Below are 25,093 nucleotides of genomic sequence, written 5' to 3' on the forward strand. Positions count from 1 at the left end.
GGCACAGGGCCCTGGGCTCAATCCTCAGCACTGCAAGAAAACCAAAGCAAAACAACAAAAACGGTGCACTGGACAGGACAGGAACATCCATCAGGAAGCCCTCCTGATGGAGGGCTCAAACACCGTCAGAGGCGACTATGCCTTCCACCAAGGACCCCTGAGAGGTGGTTTCTGCTACTTACCAGGGTTTCATTTTTTGCCATTGCTTGAAGCCAGTTGAAATCAACACTCTTAAATAAAACAGCAACAAACAGATCAGTAGCGTGATACTCAGCATCAGAGAGTGGGGCGCCCTCTGGGTAAGTCATCCGTATGGTAGTTTTATTTCCAACATGATCGGAATACCCCTCAATGGGCGCACTGTTTAACCTATTCAAACAAAAAGAGAGACACAGTGACGAGGCCAGTGCCACCACTTGGCCACACCCCACAGCACCCGGGCCATGTTCCCACACTGTCTGGGACCAGGATGTGCTGGGATGGGCATTCTGCCTGCCACCTTGGCTGGTTTGACTAACGCAGCTTCAGTCACAACAGAGCACCAGACCTCACCTCTGAATGTCCAGCGATTCTACCCACCCAGGACCTGAGCCCATGAACACATTCCATCCTGGGCTTTCTTGGGGTGCCAGTAAAATTTCCTTGAAAGATTCCCATTGTGCTCAGAATATTTCTGGTTCTTGCTAGAATTTCAAAAGGAAGTCAGAGGGAATCAATCCCCCATGCTAGCACAAGGCAGGCACAAACCCACGAGCAGTGGCCGAGGAGGCCGGGCTCAGGTGGGGCTCCTGAGCCATTTCCTCTTCCAGAACTCCTGACCCCATGTGCTGTCCCGTGTGCTGTCACGTCACTTGACGTGACAGTACCACATGCCAAGGTCCTGGGCTGGCAGCACTCTGGTCCTTTCTTTCCTCTGTTTTAAATAAAACTCATTTGGGGACCATGGGTGGAATGTGAGTGAGGGCTCAGGTAAGGCCTGTCTCCTAATGAGTGCGTTATATTAGCGCTGGGGCCTGTTCTCAGTTCAAGCACACTGCACTGCCTAGGGGCAGAGGGCTGCTCTCTGCAGGAAGCCACCAGGATTACAGGTGGATCTTCTCTCGGTGTGGTAGCCAGGGAGATTTAGGTTTGGCACTGCGGACTATCTATGGCTTTCCTGCGGCAACAGACTGCCCAGTGCACGTGACCTTTATCTCCACTCTGTTAGCTCTGGAGATGGGTGTTAACCTGTTGGGAACTGGACAGCCCACATTTAGCCTTTTTTGGTGAGGAACATTCTATGGAAGGCTTTTGATGTTTCCTGATGTAAATAAAGCAGCGTGGCTCCGTTTTGCAGAGTCCAGAAGCTGGACCCGTCTGTGGGGTAGGCTGTCCTGCCCCTGCTTTGTGGAAACATTTTCTGTGCCCTGTGGTTCTCTCGCCGTTCTATTTTTCCTAGCTCTTACTTCCCAGCCAGCCCATTCCACTGAGGGCAACCCCACTTCCACTGCCCGTGCAGGATGTGGGTGGAACCTATCTGTAACTCTCAAAGAGTCCAGAAAAGAATGGCAACAGTCCAACTTCAGTCCCTTGACCTCTCGGTGGCTCAGAAGAACATGCAGGCAGCAGAAGCCTGCATGTCGTCCCAGGCCAAGGACACGTGGTTCAATACTCAGCTATGATGCTGGGCAGCAAGCCATGGCTCCAGGCAGCCTCAGGACAAGGGGAAACTGGCCAGGCCAGTGGGCCACATGGCTGGGTCAGGGCGCTCTGGAGGGCAGGTGGCTCCAATGCATTTGGGACCTAACAGTGCTTCCCACTCACGATGGGCCAGACTTGGGGACCAGGGGAGGGAAGCTCTTTGTGCAGTTCTTGCAGCGTTTCTTGATAAGAAACAGGTGCAGAGCAGTTAAGAAACTTGCCCCAAACCACAGGGCACTATGTGGGCATATCTTCACTTTCAGGATTCCAATGTCCAAAACAGATTTTGTTACTGTCCCTCACCAACCACAGACTTTTTCACTTTCCCTGTTTTTGACAGTAATGCCACTAATGCCTCTGACCCCAGATTGGAAATCTAGATGCCCCTGTCACCACCAGACTGTCAGGAAGTGCTGCCCTACCTCCCAGGAGGGCTCCCTCTGTCCCCAGGCTCCACTCCCTGAGCCCGGCCCTCCATGCACAGGTCCCTCTCCTCGGCCTTCAACCCACCCATGTGCAGCTGCTGGGCAAACTGAGGTGGGCTGTGGGCCCCCAGGTCCAGGCTCTGCTTCTCTGTAAAATGGAGAGAGGCAGCTGAGTGCAGTGACCCGGGGCCTGGGGACAGCCACCTGTCTTGGAACCCATCACCTTGCTTTAAGGAAAGTCTCCAAGGAAATGATGGCAGAGGGACATGGAGACGCAGGGACAAGGATATGCAGGACACTCCACAGTAATGAAAACTGAGACCATCCAAGTGCCCCCAAAGAACCACCGAGCCCTCACAACACCCTCCTGGAAGACCTGCCAGGAATTTAATGACCTCAGAAACCACTCCTAGTGTCGAGTTCAGAAGCACCCTGCAAATCCACGAGTCACTCAGGATCGGTGGGGACTCTGTGGGGAGCAGCAGCTGCAATTTCCTCCCTTCTTCTTCTGAATTTTAATAATGAACATATTTTACTAGTATAATTGGAAAAACAGGTGTGTTCATTTGCTCTTTCTGTGGTGCTGGGGAGGGCAGGCAGGTGCTCTACTACTGAGCTACCCCGCGGGAAAACAAGTTTTAACCCGAGCAGAGACCTGACGCCAGCTCCTCGCTGCGGGTCCTGCCTGCCAGCCCCATGGCCTCACCAGCCTCTCACCGCCTTGAAGACAGGGTCCCCACCTTGCTATGACCTCCGGGGCCTCTGTTCCCCTGGACCTGCCCATCCTTCCAGACCCCCGCCTTGACTGTGGCCCCTGCCTGCTGCCCCTGCAGCCTGGGTGCTGGTAAGTCCCTCGGGGGCGTGGACCTGAGCTCCACCCTCACTGTCCCCAGCAGTGGCCTGAACCCCAGCAAGAGGCTCTGGAAAGCCAGGTACCTTATCACGACGTCGAACTGGTTCAGGGCAGGGCCCAGCCCTAGGCCGTGCAGTATCCCTCCGCTGCCGATGACCACGCAGCGCCGGCAGGCCTTGGCTTCCCAGTGTCTGGGAAAGCCGTGCTCGGGCAGCGTCTCCAGGAGGCTCTGGACTTTGCTGGAGAACTTGCGGAACCCGAAGGGAGGGTCATACTTGTACTCGGCCCCGCTGGCGTCAGGGGCCTTCTGCACGAAGGGCGCCAGGTCCGCGCTGTACCGGCCCTCGAACAGCTGCGCCATCGCCCTCTTGGCAAATGCCGGCCGGCACTCCCTCTGCAGGACCTGCTGGGCGTGTCTCTGGGCTCTCTGCAAGGCAAGCGCAGGCTGAGTGGGGGCCGCCCCTCCTGGGAGCACCACTCCTCGAGGGACAGTCCGAGGGTGCCCATCTCACTGCTCCCGGAGGCGGCAAGGCTCTGCCTCCTGCCAGTCTAGCTGAAGAGGACCCGGGGAAGAAAGCACCCAGGAATGCCAGCAGGCTGGTGTGCTGGACAGGGGCACGTGCCGCAGCCCACGGGGAAAGCTGGCACACGTGACCCCTCCGTGACCTATCTGGTCACACACAGACGGACAGTGCCTGCAGGGAGAGGGAACTGGCACAGCTGCAGAGGGCTATTCTGGCAAGACCCATATCTGGAGAGCTGCTTAGCCTCCGGGTAACCATGCTAAGGTGCAAAACTGCAAGTGTAAGAGTGGCCAAAAGAAACCAATCATAGTTTTTATTTGACCACAATTTTTAAAAGGTTTCATTTTGTAGATTCCCATCCTGCAGGATAAGGAAAAGGTTTCTTTAGCAGTTGGGTAACAAGCTGTGCACAATCTGGGGGGTAAGTGACCTGAAACATGGTTGGGTACGGTGGCCTGTTAGCAGCACCTGTGTGGTTCGTGTGAGCCAGGGGCAGCTGCTGAGCCAGGGGCCCTTCTCCATCTCTCTGCCACCCGGGCCTTCCTCTGAGCACCTCCTTCGGCGCTGCCGTGTGCACGTGTAGGCTCCTGTATTCCACAGGGTGTTATGTAAGGGATTTACCAGGTCTTTTCAACTCCGCCAGTGTTGTTTTATGAGGACTCGAACTGCAGCCGAGTTCTAGATGCTACCCCAGTGTTCCAGCCTAGGTCTGCAGTGACCTCCAGAGCTCTGTCCCAGCCCAGGTCTGCAGTGACCTCCAGAGCTCTGTCCCAGCCCAGGTCTGCAGTGACCTCCAGGGCTCTGTCCCAGCCCAGGTCTGCAGTGACCTCCAGGGCTCTGTCCCAGCCCAGGTCTGCAGTGACCTCCAGGGCTCTGTCCCAGCCCAGGTCTGCAGTGACCTCCAGGGCTCTGTCCCAGCCCAGGTCTGCAGTGACCTCCAGGGCTCTGTCCCAGCCTAGGTCTGCAGTGACCTCCAGGGCTCTGTCCCAGCCCAGGTCTGCAGTGACCTCCAGGGCTCTGTCCCAGCCCAGGTCTGCAGTGACCTCCAGGGCTCTGTCCCAGCCCAGGTCTGCAGTGACCTCCAGGGCTCTGTCCCAGCCCAGGTCTGCAGTGACCTCCAGGGCTCTGTCCCAGCCCAGGTCTGCAGTGACCTCCAGGGCTCTGTCCCAGCCCAGGTCTGCAGTGACCTCCAGGGCTCCCCGCTGCAGGCTTGTTGTCCTGCAGCCCTTTCAGAGGTGGGACTGGTAGGCAGCGCCTGGATCCCAAGGGCTCTGGACTTGACAAGAGACTGCCCCACAGAGGGTGGTGGGTCACAGGCAGGGGAAGGGGGTCACTGGGGACATGCCCTGGAAGGTGTATCTTGTCCCTGGCCTTTCCCCTCTATTCTCTCTGCTTCCCGGCCACCAGGCTGCAGGCAGCGTGCTCCACTCTGTCAGGTTGTGTCTCATCTGAGACCCAGAGCAACGGATCCAGACAACCGTGGACTGAGAACTCTGAAACTGTGACCAGAACCAATCTTTCCCCCTTTAGGATGTTTTTCTCCGGTATTTTGACACAGCGATGAAAGCTGACCAACTCAGCCAGCTACATTTTCCTCAGTTATCACTGACTGTTGGACACACTGTTTAGAAACATATACCCAACCGCAGAAGAAACAGTTCTTAGAATACAGCTTCAAAGAGTCACTACTGCTGAGGCGCATACTTCCACGTTCGGAGGCTCTGCCCATGTTGGAACAGATATTCCAGAGCCTTGGAGACGACGCTGCAGGTGCTGTGCGTATTCACACCTCTGTTTACCTCATAGCCCTGGTAGCATCTGGTGAGGTGGTCTGTGGAGCAAGGCAGCCTCCAGAGAGGTGTGTGCGGAGTACCGACCGGGCTGACTCGCAGCCCCTGGAGTGACAGGAACCCACAGAAACAGCACACGGCAGCCCCCGAGAAGAGCAGTCTGCACGCGATCGGTGGCTCCAAGAGGAATCAGGCCAACGAGGGGACACCGCGACCCTGCACCCGGACGGCCACACCAGCAGTGGGGCCACCATACTGTCTATACTCACCCTACTGTATGCACCCACCATACTGTATACACTCACTTCTACTGTATATACCCACCATAGTGTATACACTCACCCCTACTGTATACACTCACCATACTGAATACACCCCAAAATACTGTTTACACTCACCCCTACTGTATACACCCACCATACTGTATACACTCACCCCTACTGTATACACCCCACCATACTGTATACACTCACCCTACTGTATATAACCCACCATACTGTCTACACTCACCCTACTGTATACACCCACCCTACTGTATACACTCACCATACTGTATATACCCCACCATACTGTATACACCCCACCATACTGTATACACCCACCATACTGTATACACCCACCATACTGTATACACTCACCCCTACTGTATACACCCCACATACTGTATACTCACCCTACTGTATCCACCCCACCCTACTGTATATACCCACCATACTATATACACTCACCCCTACTGTATACACTCACCCCTACTATATACACCCCACCATACTGTTTACACTCACCCCTACTGTATACACCCACCATACTGTATACACTCACCCCTACTGTATACACCCCACCATATTGTTTACACTCACCCCTAATGTATACACTCACCCTACTGTATATACCCTACCATACTGTATACACCCACCAAACTGTATACACTCACTCCTACTGTATACACCCACCATACTGCTTATACTCACCCCTATTGTATACACCCACCGTACTGTATACACTCACCTCTACTGTGTATACCCAGAATACTGCATACACTCACCCCTACTGTATACATCCCACCATACTGTTTACACTCACCCCTACTGTATACACCCACCATACTGTACACACTCACCCCTACTATATACACCCCCCATATTATATACACTCACCCCTACTGTATACACCCCACCATATTGTATATACTCAGCTACTGTATACACCCCACCATACTGTATTCCTTATCCCTAGACTCCAGGTCTGAAGGTTGTAAACAGTGATTTTTAGAAAACAAAGGCTCAAATCTCCCATCAGAGTGACATCCCAGGCATCTGGCTTTGCACATCTCCTTGGGTGGAGGGAATATCTGGGAAGCACTGAGAGAGACCTGGGAAGCTTCCCCTGCCTGTGGTGGAAAGCAAGGTCGCAGGCCAGGGAGGGGCACAGCTCTGGGACTGCGAGCCTGCTCTAGGAGTTTCATTGGAAGGGGTAAGACTTTATTCCTTTTCCATTCTGGCCAAGAGCTCAACATCAGGCTCCAAGCCACATTTTCTAGGCTTTGAGCAGAGTGCAAGGCCCAGCAGTCACCTCTGGCTGCTGCCCTTGTGGGCCTGGAGCAGGCTGGTGCAGGAAGTCAGTCTGAGCCAACGTGCCTTCTAAATGCCACGGAAGCCGGGACAGCCGGTGCTGTTCCCTTCATCCACCTCAACTCAAATGTGTAAGGAGCAGGGAAGGGCCAGGTCAGGGCCTCCTCCCTGAGCTCCACCCGGGCTCCCCTTCACTGCTGCCTGGGCCCAAAGCTCCGAGGAGAATGCCTGGGAGAGGCACCCTGCGCGAGCTCTGCTGTTGACGGCTTTGGAGCTGGAAGCCAGTGCAGCCAGCAAGGGGCACCCCTGGGAGGAGCTGGTGCAGGGCATGGGCAGCGGCCAGGGAATGGGACGCTCATGCAGGACACATGATGCCTGTCCATCCCATCCTCAGTGTCTTCCAGGATGCTCACAACTAAAACTAAGCCGACACCTGGCACCTCCAGTTGTGAGGTCAACGCCGTGGCAGTCTGCCACAGAGAACCAGGGTGAAGGTCCTGACCTCTACTTCACTCCACTCCATGACGTTCAGGATGGTCCTTCTCAGGAGCATAGGCACGGGGCATGTTTGTTAGTAAGAGGTGAGATTCTGTTACGGTCATCGCTTCAAAAAAGCACTCAGGAGAGGGCACAGCACTGAGGAGGAAGGCAGCCACGGGAGGGAGCCCACCTGTCAGGCACCGTGACCTGGGGCCTCAGTTGCCTTGGACCACTTCCTTCTCCCCGTCTGGAAACTCGAGGGGAGATGCCCCATGCACCTGCCCAGAGCCTGACACAGGGAGGGCTGGAGCTCCTGAGTCATGAGCCCACACTGACGCACCTTCTGCAACATCACCAGGTTTAAAGCAACCCGATCTAAATGACCAAGTCACAGAAAGAATACTACAGTGAAAACTCAGCCAGCTGCCTGGGCTAGGGGCCGAGCTGAGGACTGACTGTGAGGGATCATAGACTGACATGCGTGAAGCAATGTCCCCAGCCTAACTGCGGCCACAGGGGCAAGGCCCTATAAATGACCTTTACTCTCATTAAGGGAATGAGTCCTACCGTTTACAGTTTACCATCACCAACTCTTAAGGAAACCACATCTGGCAGACATGGGGGGGGAAGTTCCAGAGCCTTGAGACCAGTAATGTTGCCTTGGTCACAGTTGGTCTCACCTCCCAGACATTCCAGGGAGGGGAGACAGGGCATGGGTGCTGGTGCTGTGGCTCACTGTGAACCCAGGAGGCAGAGGGCCATAATCAACTGTAGTGGGCTGTGAGGGCAAGGTCACACACCTACTCCACATGGCACATAGGTGAGTGAGATAGCACCACTGACCACTGCAGGGCAGGTCCAGCACACAGCGAGCACTGACTAGTGTGGCCTGGGCAAGTAACTCAGCCCTCCAGGTCTGGCCTCCCCGGCGGAAGGCAGTGATGGTCTCGGGAGAGAGCCACACAGCCCGGCGTGTCAGCCACCGTCCCTAACGTGCCCCCTAGTGAGGCGCCTCTTCCCACAGGCAGGCCCCAGTCCTGCTAATCCAACCTTGTCCATGGCCAGAGGGATCTGCGCTGAACCGTCAATCCATTACCTGCTAGAAAAGTGGATGGAGAGAGAACCCAACACAGGACCTCATGAGAACGGAAGAGACCACCAGAGGAACGAGAGCTACCCTGGCACGTGTTCCCCTCTGCTCAGAACGGGTGGGGAGTACCATGCTAGCGGCCCCCGCGCTGGCACACTAGTGGACCCCCCACCCCCACCCTGTGGCGCGGTGAGGGGCAGCTGGGCAACTCGCAGGCAGCAGGGCCTGTGGGGAGGCATCTGGGTGGATTCCTGCATCCAAAGTCCATCACCCAGGGATGGCAGCTCACCTTCATGCGTTCAGGGTCCACGTACTGCATCTTCCGGCCGCCGCACTCCTCCGAGGTGTAGCTCAACTTGAGGATGTAAAGGAGCCACACTCCCAACACCAGCAATGAGCACCTGGAAGAACCAGGCAGGCAGTGACGCCGACCCCCAACGCAGCTCGTGGAGGGTGCCACTTTCCTCAAAGCCAGATGGTCACGCAGCCATCCAGGGACCTTGATAAAACCTAGGCCACAGTGCAGATCAGAGACTGGGCAGAAGCACCCTCTGGGTCAGGGCCACAGAATCTGAGCTTTGGGGTTTTGGCTTCTTTAAAATACTGTCAGTCCTTCCAAAAATAGGAACACGAAAGAACAACCTACTCATAATACTTCTAGAAAGTTCTACCAGGAAATGAGGCTGACTGGAGGGAGACAGCACCGGATATCTCCCTAGGACCACCCAAAAACTGTTTTCAGAGATGTGAGCATCCACACTGTCATGTCCACACACACACGCACATGCACACACACACACACACACACATACTCACAGAGGTCTGGAGGAAGAGCTGGGTCTAGGTTCTAGGGGTCTCATTTTTCATGAGCTCCCCAGGGCCCTGATAAACTAAAGGTAAGACCACCCACACCGGTTTAAGGTTTAAGTACTACAGCTTTCCATGACCCACGTCTGACGGGGAAGGAGGGGGCCGGGCCACAGGGGATGGTCCCTGCGCTAGGCGAGGGGCAGCTTAGAGCAAAGCACCCAGCATGCGCCCTCTGCAGGTGCCACGGTGGCAGAGCTGGGCGCAGGCGGGAGGCGTGGCGGGCAGGGTTTTGGTCTGGTTCTCGGTGCTGGGAGTGGAGCCAGCCCCAGGCACACGGGCAAGTGCCCTACCCCCAGCTGCTCAGCCCACCGGGCAGTCAGGGTCCTCTCTCTCATTTCAGGCTTCCTTGGACACCTGGGCACAGATCTGAATTCTTCCCTGAGACTAAAGACCATGAATGACCAGGATCCTGCTACTGCTGTGTGGGAACAGGACAGAACACACAGACACACAGGGGATAACACAGACACACAGACACACAGGAGAGAGCACAGACACACAGGAGAGAGCACACACAGACATACAGGAGAGAACACACACAGACACTCACGCACTCACAAGAACCCGGCAGCACGGTGGTCCTGAAGGGTGGAGGGGACATGGGGAGCAGGCTGGGGGACCTGTGGAGTCCCTGTGCTGTCTTCTGAGTTTCAAGCCTTGGGATCTGGGTGTCCCTCTCCCTGGCCCCCAGGGTCCTGCATGCTGAGCGCCCGAGGCCTCTCTTATATGCTCCGTTTCCCCTCTGGATGCCTTGGCCGGCCCTGGGTGGGCACTCACTTGATGACGTCTCTCAGCAGCAGGCTGGGTCTCCGCATCCTGCTCTGGGCACCGCTGTACCATTGCAGGGGGGTCCTTGAACCGTCACTCCTGGGCTTCAGAGAGTCGCACTCACTGGGCATTGCTGCAGGAGAGGGCACAGGGTATGTGAGCTGGGCTGGCAGTGAGGGGACAAACTGGGGAAAGTGCCACCTGGGCCTAAGTAGAGGGAGTTGGTAGTGACAGCAGGGCTGCAGGCCATGATTCCTGAGCTCCAGAATGACAGCCCTGAAGAGTGAGGACCCGCGGGGGCGTCTGGGGCTGGGGGGGGGGGCATGTGGTGGGGACATGTCGGGGCTTCTGGGGCTGGGGAAATATCAGGGAGTCTGGGGCTGGGGGGGACACATCGAGATGTCTGAGGCTGGGGAGGGATGCATGGGAGGGAACACGACGGGGTGTCTGGGGCTGGGGACGTGTTGGGGTGTCTGGGGATGCATGGGGGGGCTGGGAGGTAGGGATGCATGGGGAGCTGGGGCTATGCATGAGGTGTCTGGGGATGCATGGGGGGGATGTGTAAGTGCAGCTGGGGCCCAGGGGTGAGGGCACGACGGGGCGTCTGGGGCTGGGGACGCATCGGGGTGTCTGGGGCTGGGGGGTGGGGACACATCAGGGTGTCTGGAGCTGCGGGTGGGGATCGTCGGGGTGTCGGGGGCTGGGGGGTGGATTGCATCAGGGCGTCTGGGACTGGGGGGTGGGGATGCGGCGGGGTGTCTGGGGCTGTGGGGTGGGAACACATCAGGGCATCTAGGGCTGTGGGGTGGGGATGTGGTGGAGTGGCTGGGGGGTGGGAACGTGTTGGGGTGTCTGGGGCTGTGGGGTGGGGACGCATCAGGGTGTCTGGGGCTGGGAATGCATGGGGTGTCTGGGGGTGGGGATGCAGTGGGGCATCTGGGGCTGGGGGATGGGGATGCATCGGGGCATCTGGGCTGCGGGTGGGGACGCATCAGGGTGTCTAGGACTGCGGGGTGGGGACGCATCAGGGTGTCTAGGGCTGCAGGGTAGGGACACGTGGGGGGTGTCTGGGGCTGGAGGGTGGGGACACATTGGGGTGTCGGGGGCTGTAGTGATGAAGATGTTCCCTGTCTTGTGCCCATGTAGCCTCCCAGCTATGACAGGAGCCTCGCAGGCACCACTGTGGGGGACTAGGAAAGGCACGGAGGCACCCCGAGGTATCGTGTGAATTTACGATTATTCCAAAATGTTAACATTTACTCTTTTTACCTCAGTACTTGGGCATGAGTTCAGGGTACTCTACCACTGAGCCCCAGCCTCCTGCCCCTCCATTTTCCATCTTGAGACAGGGTCTCACTCCATCCCCAGACCTTTTTATTTTTTATTTGTGACCTTTCAGACATATGTGGTAGCATATACCTATTATCTCAGGGACCCAGGATGCTGAGGCAGGAGGATCGCAAGTTTGAGGCCAGTCTCAGCAACTTAGTGAGACCCTATCAGAGAAAGATTATCTAGATGTTAGTAACCATTCTTTAACTTGTGCTCAACTAGGGTTATTTTGACCTACTTCCCCTTCTGCTTATGATTTTAGATCTTGTGATGTTTGTTTATGATTTTGAATCACAGCAACAGCCGTTTATGATTAATGTGGTTTGGACTATAAAGGTGTGCTTTAACCCTGGGAGCTGGTGGAAGGGTGTAGACTTGGAGCCTGCCCCTTGGCCCACCAGCTGGTGGATCCAGACCACGGGCTGGTGAAGAAAGTTTCCATCTCCTGCTTTGAGATCAACTCAGTGATTGATTGTAATCTTGCCATCACCTAAGTATGATCATAAAACGGGACTTATTAGATTGATTTATGTGACCAGAGCTGGACAGTCCACATGGCTGTCTGCAGGATGGGAGAACCAGTAGCTACGCAGTCCAAGAGGCTGAAGCTCCAGAACAAGAGTATCCACGATGCTGCCCTAGCTTGAGAGGGAAGGCTTCTGGGGACCACTGTCAGAGTTCGCTTTGGAAGAGTGAAGAAGCCCGAGTTTGATATCCTCAGACAATCACAGCAGCAGTAATAACCCATTCGGGCTGGGGCTCCATGACAGAGCATTGCCTAGCATGTGTGAGATCCTCAGCACCACATATAAATAAATAGAAAACAAAGGTACATCAACAACTAAAAACTATTTTAAAAACAAAGAAAACATTCAAAAAGAACCGAGCTTGCATCTGCTGCTGCTTCCTTGTTCTTCCAATTTTTATTCCATCCAAGCTCCCATCCTATAGGTTGATGCTGCCCAAGCTTAGGGAGGGTCTCCATTTCAGTTGGCTATTCCACATGCCAATCATTCCTAGATACAACCTTAAAGACACATCCATAATCCTCTCAATCCCTGGCATCTCTTAATCCAATCAAATCGGCAATTCAAATTAACTGTTACAAGTCCACCCCTTTTCAATCTGATATCCAAGTATGATTCTTTATATCATACTTAATCTCCAAGTAAACACAATAGCCAGGTGTTAATTCTGCCTAACATAATTATCCTTCCTAAAACTGAATACACTAGTTCTTTCTCCAGAATAGAAAAAACAAAAACATTACTGATGTTAAGTCATTACAGTATTACATTATATGATGAATAACAGGAGAGTAATAACATTTACTCTTAATGTATGTGTAAGTACACCTGAACATATTCTTAATGGAACAGGGAAGAGTCATCAGTGGCAATTACAATAACTGTCCACATGGCCACAGCTGGTATTTATAACTACCTTCTACCACCTGCTGTGTATTCCCTGGACCTTCAGCAAGTATCTCAGCAGGTCTTGGCTCTTTCCCTGGAGGTGGGACCCACACCTTCATTCCTGAAGGGTCTGAGACTTTTGTCACCTTGCCTGGATTGGGTCCTTGTGGTTTCCCCTGGACCTTAACAACAGTACCAGGAGACGCCCTAAGGGATCTCCTGCACTCCAGGAGTGTGCTTCTTTACCTCCATTGTGGAGTGACAGACAATGTCCCCTTGGTACTCCACCAGCACCGTGACTCCCTCCTTAACCTGCTGACTCAGTGTCATGTGGGGGTGGGGGTGGGGGCTTAACTTCCAGTTTAATGAAATCACTGTTGCATCTTCAGGCAGAAGCATTCCTCCTTCTGGAACTAAGACTTCCAGGCTGCAGAGCATAATCTTGCAGGGACAGGAAGCACAAACTTTCCTAGTGGGTCCTTAGGGGTGATGGTGAGAGGTACCATTTCCATCTCCATCCATGAATTCATTCCTGGACCCGTGAATTCTACCAATAGGAGAGACAATACCATAGAGTGGATGCTGATTCAGGGTATAGATAGCCTTCTGAAGTTCTTTGTCCCTGCCCTGCACTGTATTGCCACCTAGCTGGCACTGTAACGGCATCTTCAAGAGTCCATTCCAATGTTCTACCAAACCAGCTGCTTCAGGATGGAGCAGAACGCGGTAAGACAGTGAATCCCATGAGCCTGACCCCACTACCGCACTTCTTTGGCCATGAAGTGAGTTCCTCGGTCTGAAGCAATGCTGTGTGGAATCCCATGGCGATGGATAAGGCATTCTGAAAGTCCATGGATGGTGGTTTGGGCTGAAGCACTACGTGCAAGGAAGGCAAATCCATAGCCAAAATAAGTGTTATTTTGGTAAGGACAAACCGCTGCCCCTTCTGTGATGGAAGCAGTCCACTATATTCAACCTGCCTCAGTTGCTGGCTGATTTCCCTGGGGAATCATGCCATTAGGGGGCTTAGCGTTGGTCTCTGCTGCTGGCAAACGGGCCCGTGGCTGTAGCCAAATCAGCCTTGGTGAGTGTATGTCCATGCTGCTAAGCACATGCATAACTGCCATCCCTGCAACCATGACCACTGTTCATTGCAGGGGTGGCTGGGGAAAGAGGTGGACTGCTGTCCACAGATTGGGTCATACCGTCTACCTGATTATTAAAATCCTCCTCTGCTGACGTCACATTTGGTGGACATTCACATGAGACCCAAATATCTTCACATCCTTTGCCCGTTCAGACAGGTCTACCCACATACTTCTTCCCCCAAATGTCCTTGTCACCAATTCTCCAATTATGTTCTTTCCACTTCCCTGACCAGCTAGCCAACCCCTTGGCTGTGGCCCATGAGCTAGTGTTTAATCACACATCTGGCCATTTTTCTTCCAGGTAAAATGCCCAGCCAGATGCTACCACATCTGCCCGAAGTTCTGCCCATTGTGAAGGTTTCCTTTCACTAGTGTCCTTCTGGGCTGTTCCAGAAAGGGGCAGCAGTGCCACAGCTGTCCACTACCGGGTGGTACCTGGGTATTGTGCAGAACCATCCCTGAACCAAGCCCCAGTCTTCCCTTCCTCTGTCAATTGAGCATAAGGTTCATCCCATGAAGACACAGGTTCATTCTGAGGGACAGAAGGTACTGCAGCAGGAGCAGGAGCCATGGACAGTTGGCCACTTCTTCATGCAGCCTACTTGTGCCTTCAGGTCCCTCCTGTGCTCAATGGCGTAGGTACCACCTCCACTTGGTGATGGAGTACTGCTGTACATGTCCAACTTCATGGCTTGGTGGGTCTGATACCACCCAGCTCATAATGGGCAGCTCAGGTCACATAGTAACCTGGTGGCCCAAGGTCAGGTGTTCAGTTCCCACTAAGGCCCAGTAGAAGGCCAAGTTGCACTGTTTCTCAAAGGGAGAGTAGCTGTCTGCAGATGATGGCAGGGCCTTGCTCCAAAACCCAATGGCCTCCTCGGTGATTCGCTAATGGGGGCCTGCCAAAGGCTTCAGACAGCGTCCCTATCTGCCACTGACACCTCAAGGACCATTGGGTCTGCTGGGTCACATGCACGAGTGGCAGAGCAGCCTGCCCAGCAGCCTGGACCTGCTGCAGAGCCTTCTGTTCTGGACCCCACTCAAAGCAAGAAGCTTTGCCAGTCACTCGCTTGATGGGCCTAAGTGACACACCCAAGTGAGGAATGTGCTGACTTCGAAGTTCAAACAGGCCCCCCAGGCCTGGTGCTTCTTTCTTTGTAGGAGGGGCCAGATGCCACAACTTCTCCTTCACCTGGAAGGAATATCTCAACAGCCCCATATCATTGGACTGCTATAAACTTTACTCAAAGGCCTTGAATTTTAGTGGGATTAGTTTCTCACCCTCTGATATACAAATGCTTCACTAGCAAGTTCAAAGGGGTTGCTACCTCCTGCTCAGTTGGCCCAGTCAACACAATGTCATCGGTATAATGGACAGTGTAATCCCTTGTGGAAGAGAAAGACGCTCAAGGTCTCTGCAAACTAAGCTGTGACATAGTGCTGGGAACAGAGACATGCCTGAGGAGGGACTGTGAAGGGCTGCTGGCCTGGCCAGCTGAAGGGGAATTGTCTCTGGTGGTCCTTATGCACCTTGATGCAGAAAAAGGTATGTGCCAAATCAGTAGCCGCATACCAGGTACCAGGAGATGCATTATCTGCTCAAGCAAAGAAACCACATCTGGTACAGCTGCTGCAGTTGGGGTCACCACCTGATTAAGCTTATGACAATCAACTGTCCTTCTCCAAGACCCATCTGTCTTCTTCACAGGCCAAAGATGAGAGTTAAGTGGGGTGTTGTGGGAATCACCACCCCTGCACCCTTCAAGTCCTTGGTGGTGGCACTAAGCTCTGCAATCCCTGGGATGCGATATTGCTGTTGATTCACTATTTCCCCAGGTATAGGCAACTCCAGAGGCTCCATTTAGCCTTGCCCAAGGTAACAACCCTCACTCCACAGGTTAGAGAACCAGTGTGGGAGTTTGCCAAGGGCTAAGCACATCTATTCCTATTGTACATTCCTGGACTGGGGAAATAACCACCGGATGAGTTTTGGGGTCCCCTGGACCCTTGAGTCGGACCTTGGCCAAAACGCCATTGATTACCTGACCTCCATAAGCCCCTACTTTTACTGGAGGGCTACAAGAACGTTTCGGATCTCCAGGAATCAATGTCAATTCAGAGCCTGTGTCTAGTAGTCCCCGAAAGGTGTGATCACTGTCTTTTCCCTAGTGCACAGTCTTCCTAGTTAGTAAAAGGCCTTAGGACCCTTTAGGGAAGGATGGGAGACAGATTAACAGGAAAGATTTGTGGTACTGTACCAAGGTCCTTCCTCAAGAGGACCTGGCCTTCCCTTCATTCAAGGGGTTCCGGATCAGTAGATTGACTCAAATCCGGGAAGTGGTTGAGAGGTCGTGATTCTCTGCTCTTATGATCTGGGGCAGACTGTTGGACGTTAGCCCTGGAGTTTTTCTGCTTATATAAGTCAAGTAAGAATGTGGTGGGTTTCCATCTATTTGGCTTCTTGATTAAGTAGTCAATGCCAGAGATCTACAGAAGTCAGGATATTGTGTCCATTTCTTCCCCTTTGTTGTCCATTATGGTAACTATGAACCACGCTGTCTTTGGCAAGTGAGGGCTGCCCCTTGGCCTCTTCCTCCCAGAGATCCAATCATGCCCATCGCCTTGAAGTCTTCCAATTGATTGACGGCAGCTCCCACAGTAAGGCCTGGCACGCAAAGAACAATGACAGAGCCCTTCAGGGATGCTGGGGCTCCCCTCCCAAATTTGTTTCTTACAGTTCTGGTGAAGCGCAGATACCCCAAGAATGGAGGAGAAGGTTGCATGGGACAAACCCACTCCAGCATTCTCTCTCTGAGACTCTGAATTCCCTCATCAACAGTAAACCAAAGAATGTCATGGATTTCCAGCTCATTTACAGTGGGCCATCTTTGGACCCATATTTCAGCCAACCAGCCAAACTATTAGTACCCTTTTTAGCACTGTGGGCTAGTACATTAAACCTAGAATCTCTGCTTAATGGGCCAATAGCAATAAACTCAGTTTGATCCAAGTTGATGATCCTTCCGCTATTATCCCACACCCTTAAAATCCATTCCCACACATGTTCACAGGACCTCTGCTTGTATGAATTAGAAAACTCAAGAAGTTCCTTGGAGTGGAGCCGAGCTCCTGCTGGTCACACTCTGTACCTCACCTCTAGGGGCTGCTTAGACTGGGCTCTAGTTATAGGCCTCAGGCAAAAGGGGTGGTGAGGCTGGGTCCTGAGAAGCATCAGCATTCTCCTGCTGAGCAACTGGATCAAAGAAGGTTTTTACTGTTTCCATAAGCAAAGCAGGATTAGTTCCCTCCAGGGAGGGTGGAGAAGCCAGTGCCACAGGGGTGGGGTAGGAGTGACTGACCTGGCTAAGGGTGGAGACTCAACAACTTCTGGCCAAATAAGCTCATCAGAATTGGGAGTTCAATGACCCGCGCCTTCAGGCTCCTCCCATAAGTCACCATCCCAATTTGCAGGATCCCTTCTTTCCAAAGCAGTGCCCTCACTTTGACCAAAGACACCTCCTGAGGCTGAGAGTTAAAGTTCTGTTTTAATTCACCAATTGCAGGATTAGAGTCTGTGTCTGGTTTTCAGCAACCTCAGCCTTGTGATGACAAGAGGGAAGAGTCTCCTTCAGAACACACTGAGCAGCTTTCAGATCAGTCGTGCGCGACTTCAGCTGAGAAACTGACTTGTTGAGCTCACGGTTCTCCTTTGTAACTTTGTCCAGAGAAGCCAGGAGCGCCAACCAACGTCATCATCTCTCTTAGTTTTCCAGAACTGTTCAAAGGTGTGACGTTTAGTCACTAAATGCCTCACTTTTTACAAGTGGCAAATTGGGAGCATCCAATGCATTTACTTTACAAATCTCTTTCAACAGTTCACACCATGGATTATCAGCGCTCTCCATGGTACCAGGAGGAGAGACTTCAGTAACTTTAGGTCTGAACAATTCAGACCAACTCCAGAACCCACAGAACCAACTAAGGAAAACCATCCTTACAATTCTGCTTCTCCAGAGCCAGTCCAGTACCAAGGTCTGTATTAGCCAGGGCTCTCCAGGGGAACAGAATCAGGGGAAGTATGGTTATAAAAGGGGACTTATTAGGTGGGCTTATATGACCAGAAGCTGGACTGTCCACATGGCCATCTGCAGCTGGAGAGATGGAGGAACCAGGAGCTGCGCAGTCCAAGAGACTGAAGCCCCAATAGGGATCAATGGTGCTGCCCTGGCCTGAGACCCAAGTCTTCTGGAGAATCACTGGCAGAGTCCACTTTGGACAAGTGAAGAAGTGAGAGTCTGATACCCTCAGATGATCGCAGCAGCAATGAAGAGCCCCTTCAGGAAGAATGAAGCTTGTATCTGCTGCTGCTCCCTTCTCCCAACTTTTGTTCCATCCAAGCCACCATCCTATTGGTCAGTGCTGCCCACACTCAGGAAGAGTCTCCATTTCAGTTGGCTATTCCACATGCCAATCATTCCTAGACACACCCTCAATGACACACTCAGAAGCCACTTAATCCCTGGCATCTCTAGATCCAATCAAGTTGACAATTCAAATTAACCATTAGACCCAATAAAGAGTAAATACACTCAAAGTATGTCTCATAACTCTCTTTATTTTCCCCATTAGGGTTTTGCCATTTTCTTTTGGGGAAAAACCTTTTAATCTGAAACTAAATGAACACTCAAGTATTTCTTTTTCCTCACTAAAAACAATCTCAACTCCAAGTCTAAGAAGCAAGAGTTACCAATTCTAGACTGTCATTCTGTTTGAGTAGTTTTGAAATACAGCGCCTAAGACCTAATAGGACCCCTCTGCTGAAGAATCTACCAAATTCTCCCTTGAGCACTTAGGACACCCAAGGCATGGCATCAGACAGCGTAACCCATGGTTAGCTGGCGCAGTGCAGCCAAGCGTGGGGACCTGTTACCCACAGCCAGCGCACATAGAGCCGAGCTTCTGAGCCGAGGACTATGACCAGGATGCTGGTTCACAGCAGGCACAGGGGTACGAGGAGCGGGGAGCACACCTCACCTTTTCCTCTCAATGCTACTACTGAATCCCGCTCGTTCCTATCTTCATTCCTAGAAGATTAAAACGTTTTCATTTGGGGGGAGAATCATTAAGCTATCACTGATGCCATGCTATCAGGAGATACAAAAATCACCCAAACAAAATGCCTTTCAGAACCCTGGAGCACCTCCAGAATGTCAGGGACAGCATATCAGGAGTGGAGAAGCAGGAACCGAGTTCCTGGATTTCAGAGAGAGCTTCATTAAGAAAGGATCATGTGTCTGCTGAGCTGGAAAACATACATCTAAAGATAAAAAAGTGCTGTCCAGCAAGTCCAGCCTGCTGGGCAGCAGAGATGGCCCACCCTCTTCTGCAAAGCCTCCTGGGCTTCCAAAGCGCTGGCCAACAGAGAACGATGGGCCCTCCCTGCAGAGGGCTTGCACGGCGGCCCGACATGGACTGCATCACGGGGCCAGCTGGGGCAGGAGCTGTCACACACATGTCCGCACTCCAAAGCCACCCCTTGGCCAAGGCCATGAGTGCACACAGCCCCATCCATCTTTCTGTCAATTTAATTAACAGCAGGAGTCAACTCAGTTAATTTTCATAAGAGGAAAGTGCCTGGGCTAGACTAACAGGAACGTGGCCGCCCCAGGTTTACTGTCTTCCTAACACTCCTGGGAGACACTTGTCCCCACTTCATGACAGGATCTGTCTCTGCCCCCCATGCCTATTCCTGCAGTAGGGTCTTTGCTGTGCACACTGCTGTGGTCCCCTGCGACAGGCAGGGACTGGGTGTCCACACTGAGTAAATCCTCAGTTTCAGGCTGCGGGCGCTGCCCCAGGACTTCTGCTGACAGGGACAGTGGGCTGGTTTTCCTGCTCTCCTCCCCCTCTCTAAGTGCTGGGCCCTGGCACATCACTCTAACTCTCTCCTCGGGCCACCAGGGCGACAGCCCCCAAGTCACGGCTGCACCAGCCACTTTTGTGCAGGGAAGTCTTGTCTACTCCATCCACAGACACACCGGGGTCTTCAGGAGCCTGCAGATCTGATGAGGAAACGGCCCCTCGCGGCCCCGGTGAGCACACAGCACGCGTCTCTGTGGACCACCGACCTTTCACAAGTTAACGATGAATACTGACGAGCAGGAACCACAGGACTGGATGGTGCTTGCACAGTAGCAGCGGGCAGAGCCTCTGCTGGGAGGGACTCCCCTGTACACAACCCCACTGAGTCCCAGAACACCTGCCCCCTGCACTGTGGGGGCACCCGGCCTGGCGACAGACACCTGGGAGAGCAGCAGGACTGAGCGCTCGGCCTGTGCCGTCCACTCCACGTCCACCCCACGCCCTGCCTGTGCACCCACGTCTGGGGAAGATCAGGGGGGTGTGGCTGAGTAACAGGCAGGCCAGGACACGCTGAGAGCGAGCAGAGCTGTGCTGGGCTGGGGCGGGCCGTCTGGGAAGGTGAGCAGGGACAGCTCCAGTATCACAGGGCAGCACAGGGCAGTCCTGGGGGGCAGCTCCCAGTGAGAGAAGGCTTCTGGCTGCAGCTCTGGCAGGGCTGGGGGTGGGACCACACAGGCAAGAGGGTAGGAGAGAGGCAGAGGAAGACATGCGGGAGTCTCCAACACCTGCAGCCTCCAGGTCAACAAGGCAGGGACAGCAGGAACCCCGGGCTGCCTTGACTGGCCAAGAGCTGAGGTGTCAGCCAGGGGCTGTGCTGGCTGCACACCAGACACCTGACTGCGAAGGTCCTGGGCCACGCCACAGACCAGGCGGCTCCGCTATGTCTGAGTGTCCCCAAACCCTGCCTTCTTCGGCTCCTCCAGCATCAACCTGAGGCCGACCTCTCTGCTCCCCCCTTCCAGATCGGAATAAAGGGAGATGGGAAGAGAGGGCACCTGCCTGGAGACTCCTACTGCATCCACCTAGGTTTCTCTGGTCATCAGTACCACGGCTGCCCAGCTGCAGAGCCGGCCCATAGGGCAGGAGGGAGGGGGCTCACAGCAAGTCTGCTCAGCCAGAGGAAGGCCACATGGAAGGGTGGGCCATGGCTACCCAGAGAGCTAAGGTCCCAAGAGGAGGAGGGAAGCGCCCATGAGCCCTGCTCTGGGAAAGCCACCCCAAAGGGGCTGAGGAGGGAGACCAAGAAGACCTGTGACTGTGAGGACACTCTGAAGTTCCCCCATCACACGGCCACTCAGTGCCCCGCTGACTCACACAGGGGCTGGTCTCTAAGTTCCACGAGGCTCTGTGCCGTGCTCTGTGCTCTGTAAGGACGCAGAGACAAGGTGATGGACTGGTCCCTACTCTCAGGAGACCTACGGCCAAGAGAGGACACGGAGGAAGGGCGTGAGAGAAGCTGTGCCCATGGTGTGGCTGCTGCCAGCAGATGCCTCCCTGAGGGCACCAGCATGAAAGCAGCCTGGGGCCCAGGTCCACTCCTGCCCCAGAGGACAGGCTGCTTGGTGGGACAGGGACAGTGATCCTGCCATTTGCCACAACAAGGGCAGACGTGGAGAACAGGGCACCACGTGAAGTAAGCTGGACGGACAGACAGACAGACAAAGGCTGCATGAGCTTGCCTTTATGTGGAATTTAAAGAGCTCAAGACACAAGAGTGGAACAGGAGTTAGCGTGGGCGGGAGGAAGTGGGGAGATGCAGGTAGAGGCTGAGGGTGAGAAGCCCAGAGATCTCAGGGTTGATGCTGCTGCCGAGGCAGGGCCTTCTGAGAAGGTCGCAGCTGCTGCTGTCCCCAAAAGCAACCACATGAGACAATGGAGGCACCCACCTGCTTTTCCATAGAACCATTCTGCACCTACACGCGTCCCACAGCATCACATGTGAGCCACACACATGCACCTGAACAGCAGCAGTGTGCCTGCCCACGTGGGGCCTGGCCCCAGGCCTGCCAGCCCTTCATACGCACTTCTGAGGAGTCCAGGGATAGCCCGCCCTGAGCAGGCAGGTTTCCATCCTCCACTGCGCTGGCAACGTGCCAACTGGTGTCATCAGAACTCTCCTATGACTGCTCACCAAGAATCCTAACACATAGCAACGGGGCTTACTCCCAGGACCCCAGAGGCCCTCCTGCAGGGCTTCTGCACCACGGGGCTCCCGACACTCAGGCCGGGCAGTTCTGTGAGGTGGGGGCTGTCCACCCCTGGCCTCCACCCACAAGATGCCAGCAGCACCCCTCGTTCCCCACCTACCCTTTAGTGGTGTCAACCAAAAATGTCTCCAGACACCACAAATGTTTCCTGGGGACAAGATCACCCAGCCCTGACCACTGAGAACATCAGCATGTACATTAAAATTTCAACATTGTCCTACTTTAAAGTCAATGGGTGACTGTGCACAGCAAGACTGAGATGGAGGGTTGAGATCAGGGTTTTGAGTCTCGGTATCTAACCTTCCTGAGGTCTGTTTGCCTTGCACCATCTAGAGAATCCTGATTCATCACACGTGTGGTCTTGTCCTCACCTGCTGGGGGCATGCGAGCCAACCGCACGGCCACGGCCAGGCCCAAGGCCAGGCCCAAGTCCACGCCCTGAGCCAGGTGGGGCCCCAGCAGCAGGCCTGTGGTGGACGGAGACCCAGGCTCACTCCTGGGCACCCAGGACCTCAGCAGAGTGCCTCTGGCAGCCTTAGCCCACCACCAAGATAGGCCCAGGCTACTATTCCAACCCTTCCCCTTTTCCACTGGGTGGCAGCATCTCACTGGACTCTCAGGAGTGTGAAATCACACAGGAGATCAAAACCACAGAGGAGGTGCCGAGACCTGACCCACCACTGCCCAGGAAACCTGGGTCAGTCTCAGTTATAGACGCATCCGCCACCATCCCTGGCAGGGTCTGTCCTACCCTACCATGCACAAGACCACTGCAGGGTGCTGGCAAGTGGGCAGATCCCCAGGCCCACTCCTAGCTGGCAGGGCCAGGCAAGGACACCCAGCGGGCATGGGTAAGCAGGGTCCCTCCAGCCAGGGATGGGCAGCACTGAGAAGCCTGTTCCCCAGCTAGCTCTCCCCAGGGACAAAGCAAGTGGTCAGCAACAGGCTTCAGCCCACAGGTGTCCAAGTTCTCCCACACACTGGGCAGAGTGGTCAGGGTGAGTCCTCTGCATGGAGAGTGAAGGTGCTGCTGTCCAGATACACAGTCCACCCTGAGCCTGTCGTGACACCATGACCACAGTCCACAGGAGCCCGCCGTGATGCCATCACAGTAGTCCCCACGGAGCTCACTGTGACCATCCACCAAAATGCTAGCGCTTCACCGACTGAGGCCTTTTATCCAACTGGTGCTCCTCTGACTGGGACCCCATCACCACTATCAAGCGTGAAGGGGAGAGGTTCCGAGCCCCTGGAAACACAAATGTCCCACATACTAGAACTGGCCCAGCGACCCCGTGTGGCTCTCTTCCTGACCCACAGAGCCACCGCGCTCTGCGCTGGACAGCTCTCTCCTCAGGGGCCCTCAGGGTCCCCTCGCCTCCCCACCCTCTCACTTTCTCTTCCCTGCTCCACTCTGGCACACACCCACAGCAGGCCTCTGCCCTCCAGAGACGTCCCCCACCATCCGTCCTGGTGTCTGCACAAGCCTGTCCTCCTCTAGGGCCCTCTGCAGAGAGCCAGCAGCCATTGCTCCTTAGCACTCACTACTGGGCACTGCTGTCCCTTGAATACATGCTTCCCAGGGGCAGAGACTGTCCATTTTGTTCACTAGACTAACTCGGCACCTAAAGCCATGCCCACTGTGGAAAAGGTGTCCAAAAAGTACCTGTGGCATATGTGAGCCGATGCTGGCACCACAGCCTGCCACCCGGTGCCCACAGGAAGCTGACCAAAGCACCCCATCTGCTGAGGCCAGCGGGAGGCCCAGACTCCTGAGTGTCTACACGGGTCCCACCAGTACCGGCTCGTGGAGAACAGGGTTCAGGCCCCTTTTCAATCAAGACCCATGGGTTGGGCCTGTGGTGGGAAGGGCAGGAGAGCCAGTCCCCCAACTGCCCACCACCTTGGGGAGAAGCAGCAGCTGCCGCTGTTTGATTTTTTTTTTCCCCTTAAGAACAAAAGAAGAGATCAAATGCTCAACCGTGGGCGATTTCACAGCGGCCAAGTCACTCAACCCTAGAGGATGTTTGCTAATCTGTGAAAAGCAGTGTTGGAAGAGACACTTCTACCATCCTGGCCCCACTCAAATGGCAGATTCTCACTCACCAACTGTTCCACAGAAAGAGGAAAGCTCGCCCGTCCCACAGGCACCAGCACTTCAGGCCCCCGTGGAAGAGGAAGAGGGCACCCAAGAAGATGGGGAAGGAGTGGGCGGGGTGGGAGTGGGGGAGACGGGGGGGAGACAGGAGGGGGGATGAGAGTGGGGGGAGACAGGAGTGGGGGGGCAAGAGTACGGGGGACAGGAGTGTCGGGGGGAGATGGGAGAAGGGAAACAGGACAGGGGACGGGAGTGGGGGGAGACGGAAGTGGGGGGGAGATGGGAGTAGGGGGGAGATGGGAGTGGGGGGCGGGAATGGGGGGATGGGAGGAGGGGGAGACGGGAGTGAGAACACAGTGAGGGGGGCAGGAGCCAGGGTGGGAGGACAGGAAGGACAGAGGAGCAGAGGCCACGCCCGCACTGGTGCCGAAGCTGCTCCCTGGGGCTGGTCAGTATCACTGGAGCCCTGCAGACTGCGATAAGCAGACCCACCTAAAAACCTACCAGGCCCAGCCAGATGTCCTCCCTGAACCCCTGCCACCGTCTCCACAGGAGAGCCCAGCCAAAAGCAGAGACGCCTGCCCACACTGCGTTATAGAGCAGGGGCTGGAAAAGCACCTGTCCCCAGGCAGAACAAGCCTAAGCATATACCGGAAATCAGGCCGGGGACAGGCCACCCTTTACCAGCAAATGCTAGCCTCAGAGGAGGCTTGACCTCTGTGAATAAACACCTCCACCGTGCTTCAGTGCCTGCATGGGAAGTCTCTTCCCAGGACAGGGCAGGTCTCGTCAGAGGCCAGGTGCTGGGCAATGGCATGGGGCCGCAGCAGGCCGGAAGAAGAACCTGCAGGCCTTGTGAAGCCACCAGATTGGTGGTTTCTGCCCAAGTCCTGCCAAGGCCAGAAGAGGCAAAGCACAAG

The 25,093-nt window shown here is 54.6% G+C and overlaps 1 protein-coding gene across 5 annotated transcripts in view; it reads right to left on the minus strand.

Annotated features, from left to right (window-relative positions):
• The window catches only part of St3gal5 (ST3 beta-galactoside alpha-2,3-sialyltransferase 5), a 36,605-nt gene that overhangs the window by 3,585 nt on the left and 7,927 nt on the right, over positions 1-25,093 (minus strand). For 2 of the 5 annotated variants that reach the window (XM_058583023.1, XM_058583024.1), the window contains exons 2-6: positions 11,471-11,547; positions 10,061-10,184; positions 8,703-8,814; positions 3,042-3,385; positions 183-369 (exon numbers count right to left, since the gene is read on the minus strand). In XM_058583023.1, coding sequence (XP_058439006.1) covers positions 183-369; positions 3,042-3,385; positions 8,703-8,814; positions 10,061-10,182 — 765 coding nt within the window. In that variant the 5' untranslated portion in view covers positions 10,183-10,184; positions 11,471-11,547. Of the gene's footprint in view, positions 1-182; positions 370-3,041; positions 3,386-3,950; positions 4,070-8,702; positions 8,815-10,060; positions 10,185-11,470; positions 11,548-25,093 lie in introns of those variants that run through there. The other 3 variants (XM_046455905.2, XM_046455906.2, XM_046455908.2) reach the window with 2 other exon arrangements.

The sequence above is a fragment of the Marmota monax genome, unplaced genomic scaffold, assembly GCF_021218885.2.
Source record: "Marmota monax isolate L192 unplaced genomic scaffold, Marmota_monax_Labrador192_F-V1.1 WCK01_AAM20220418_F8-fsc00238, whole genome shotgun sequence".
NCBI lineage: Eukaryota > Metazoa > Chordata > Mammalia > Rodentia > Sciuridae > Marmota > Marmota monax.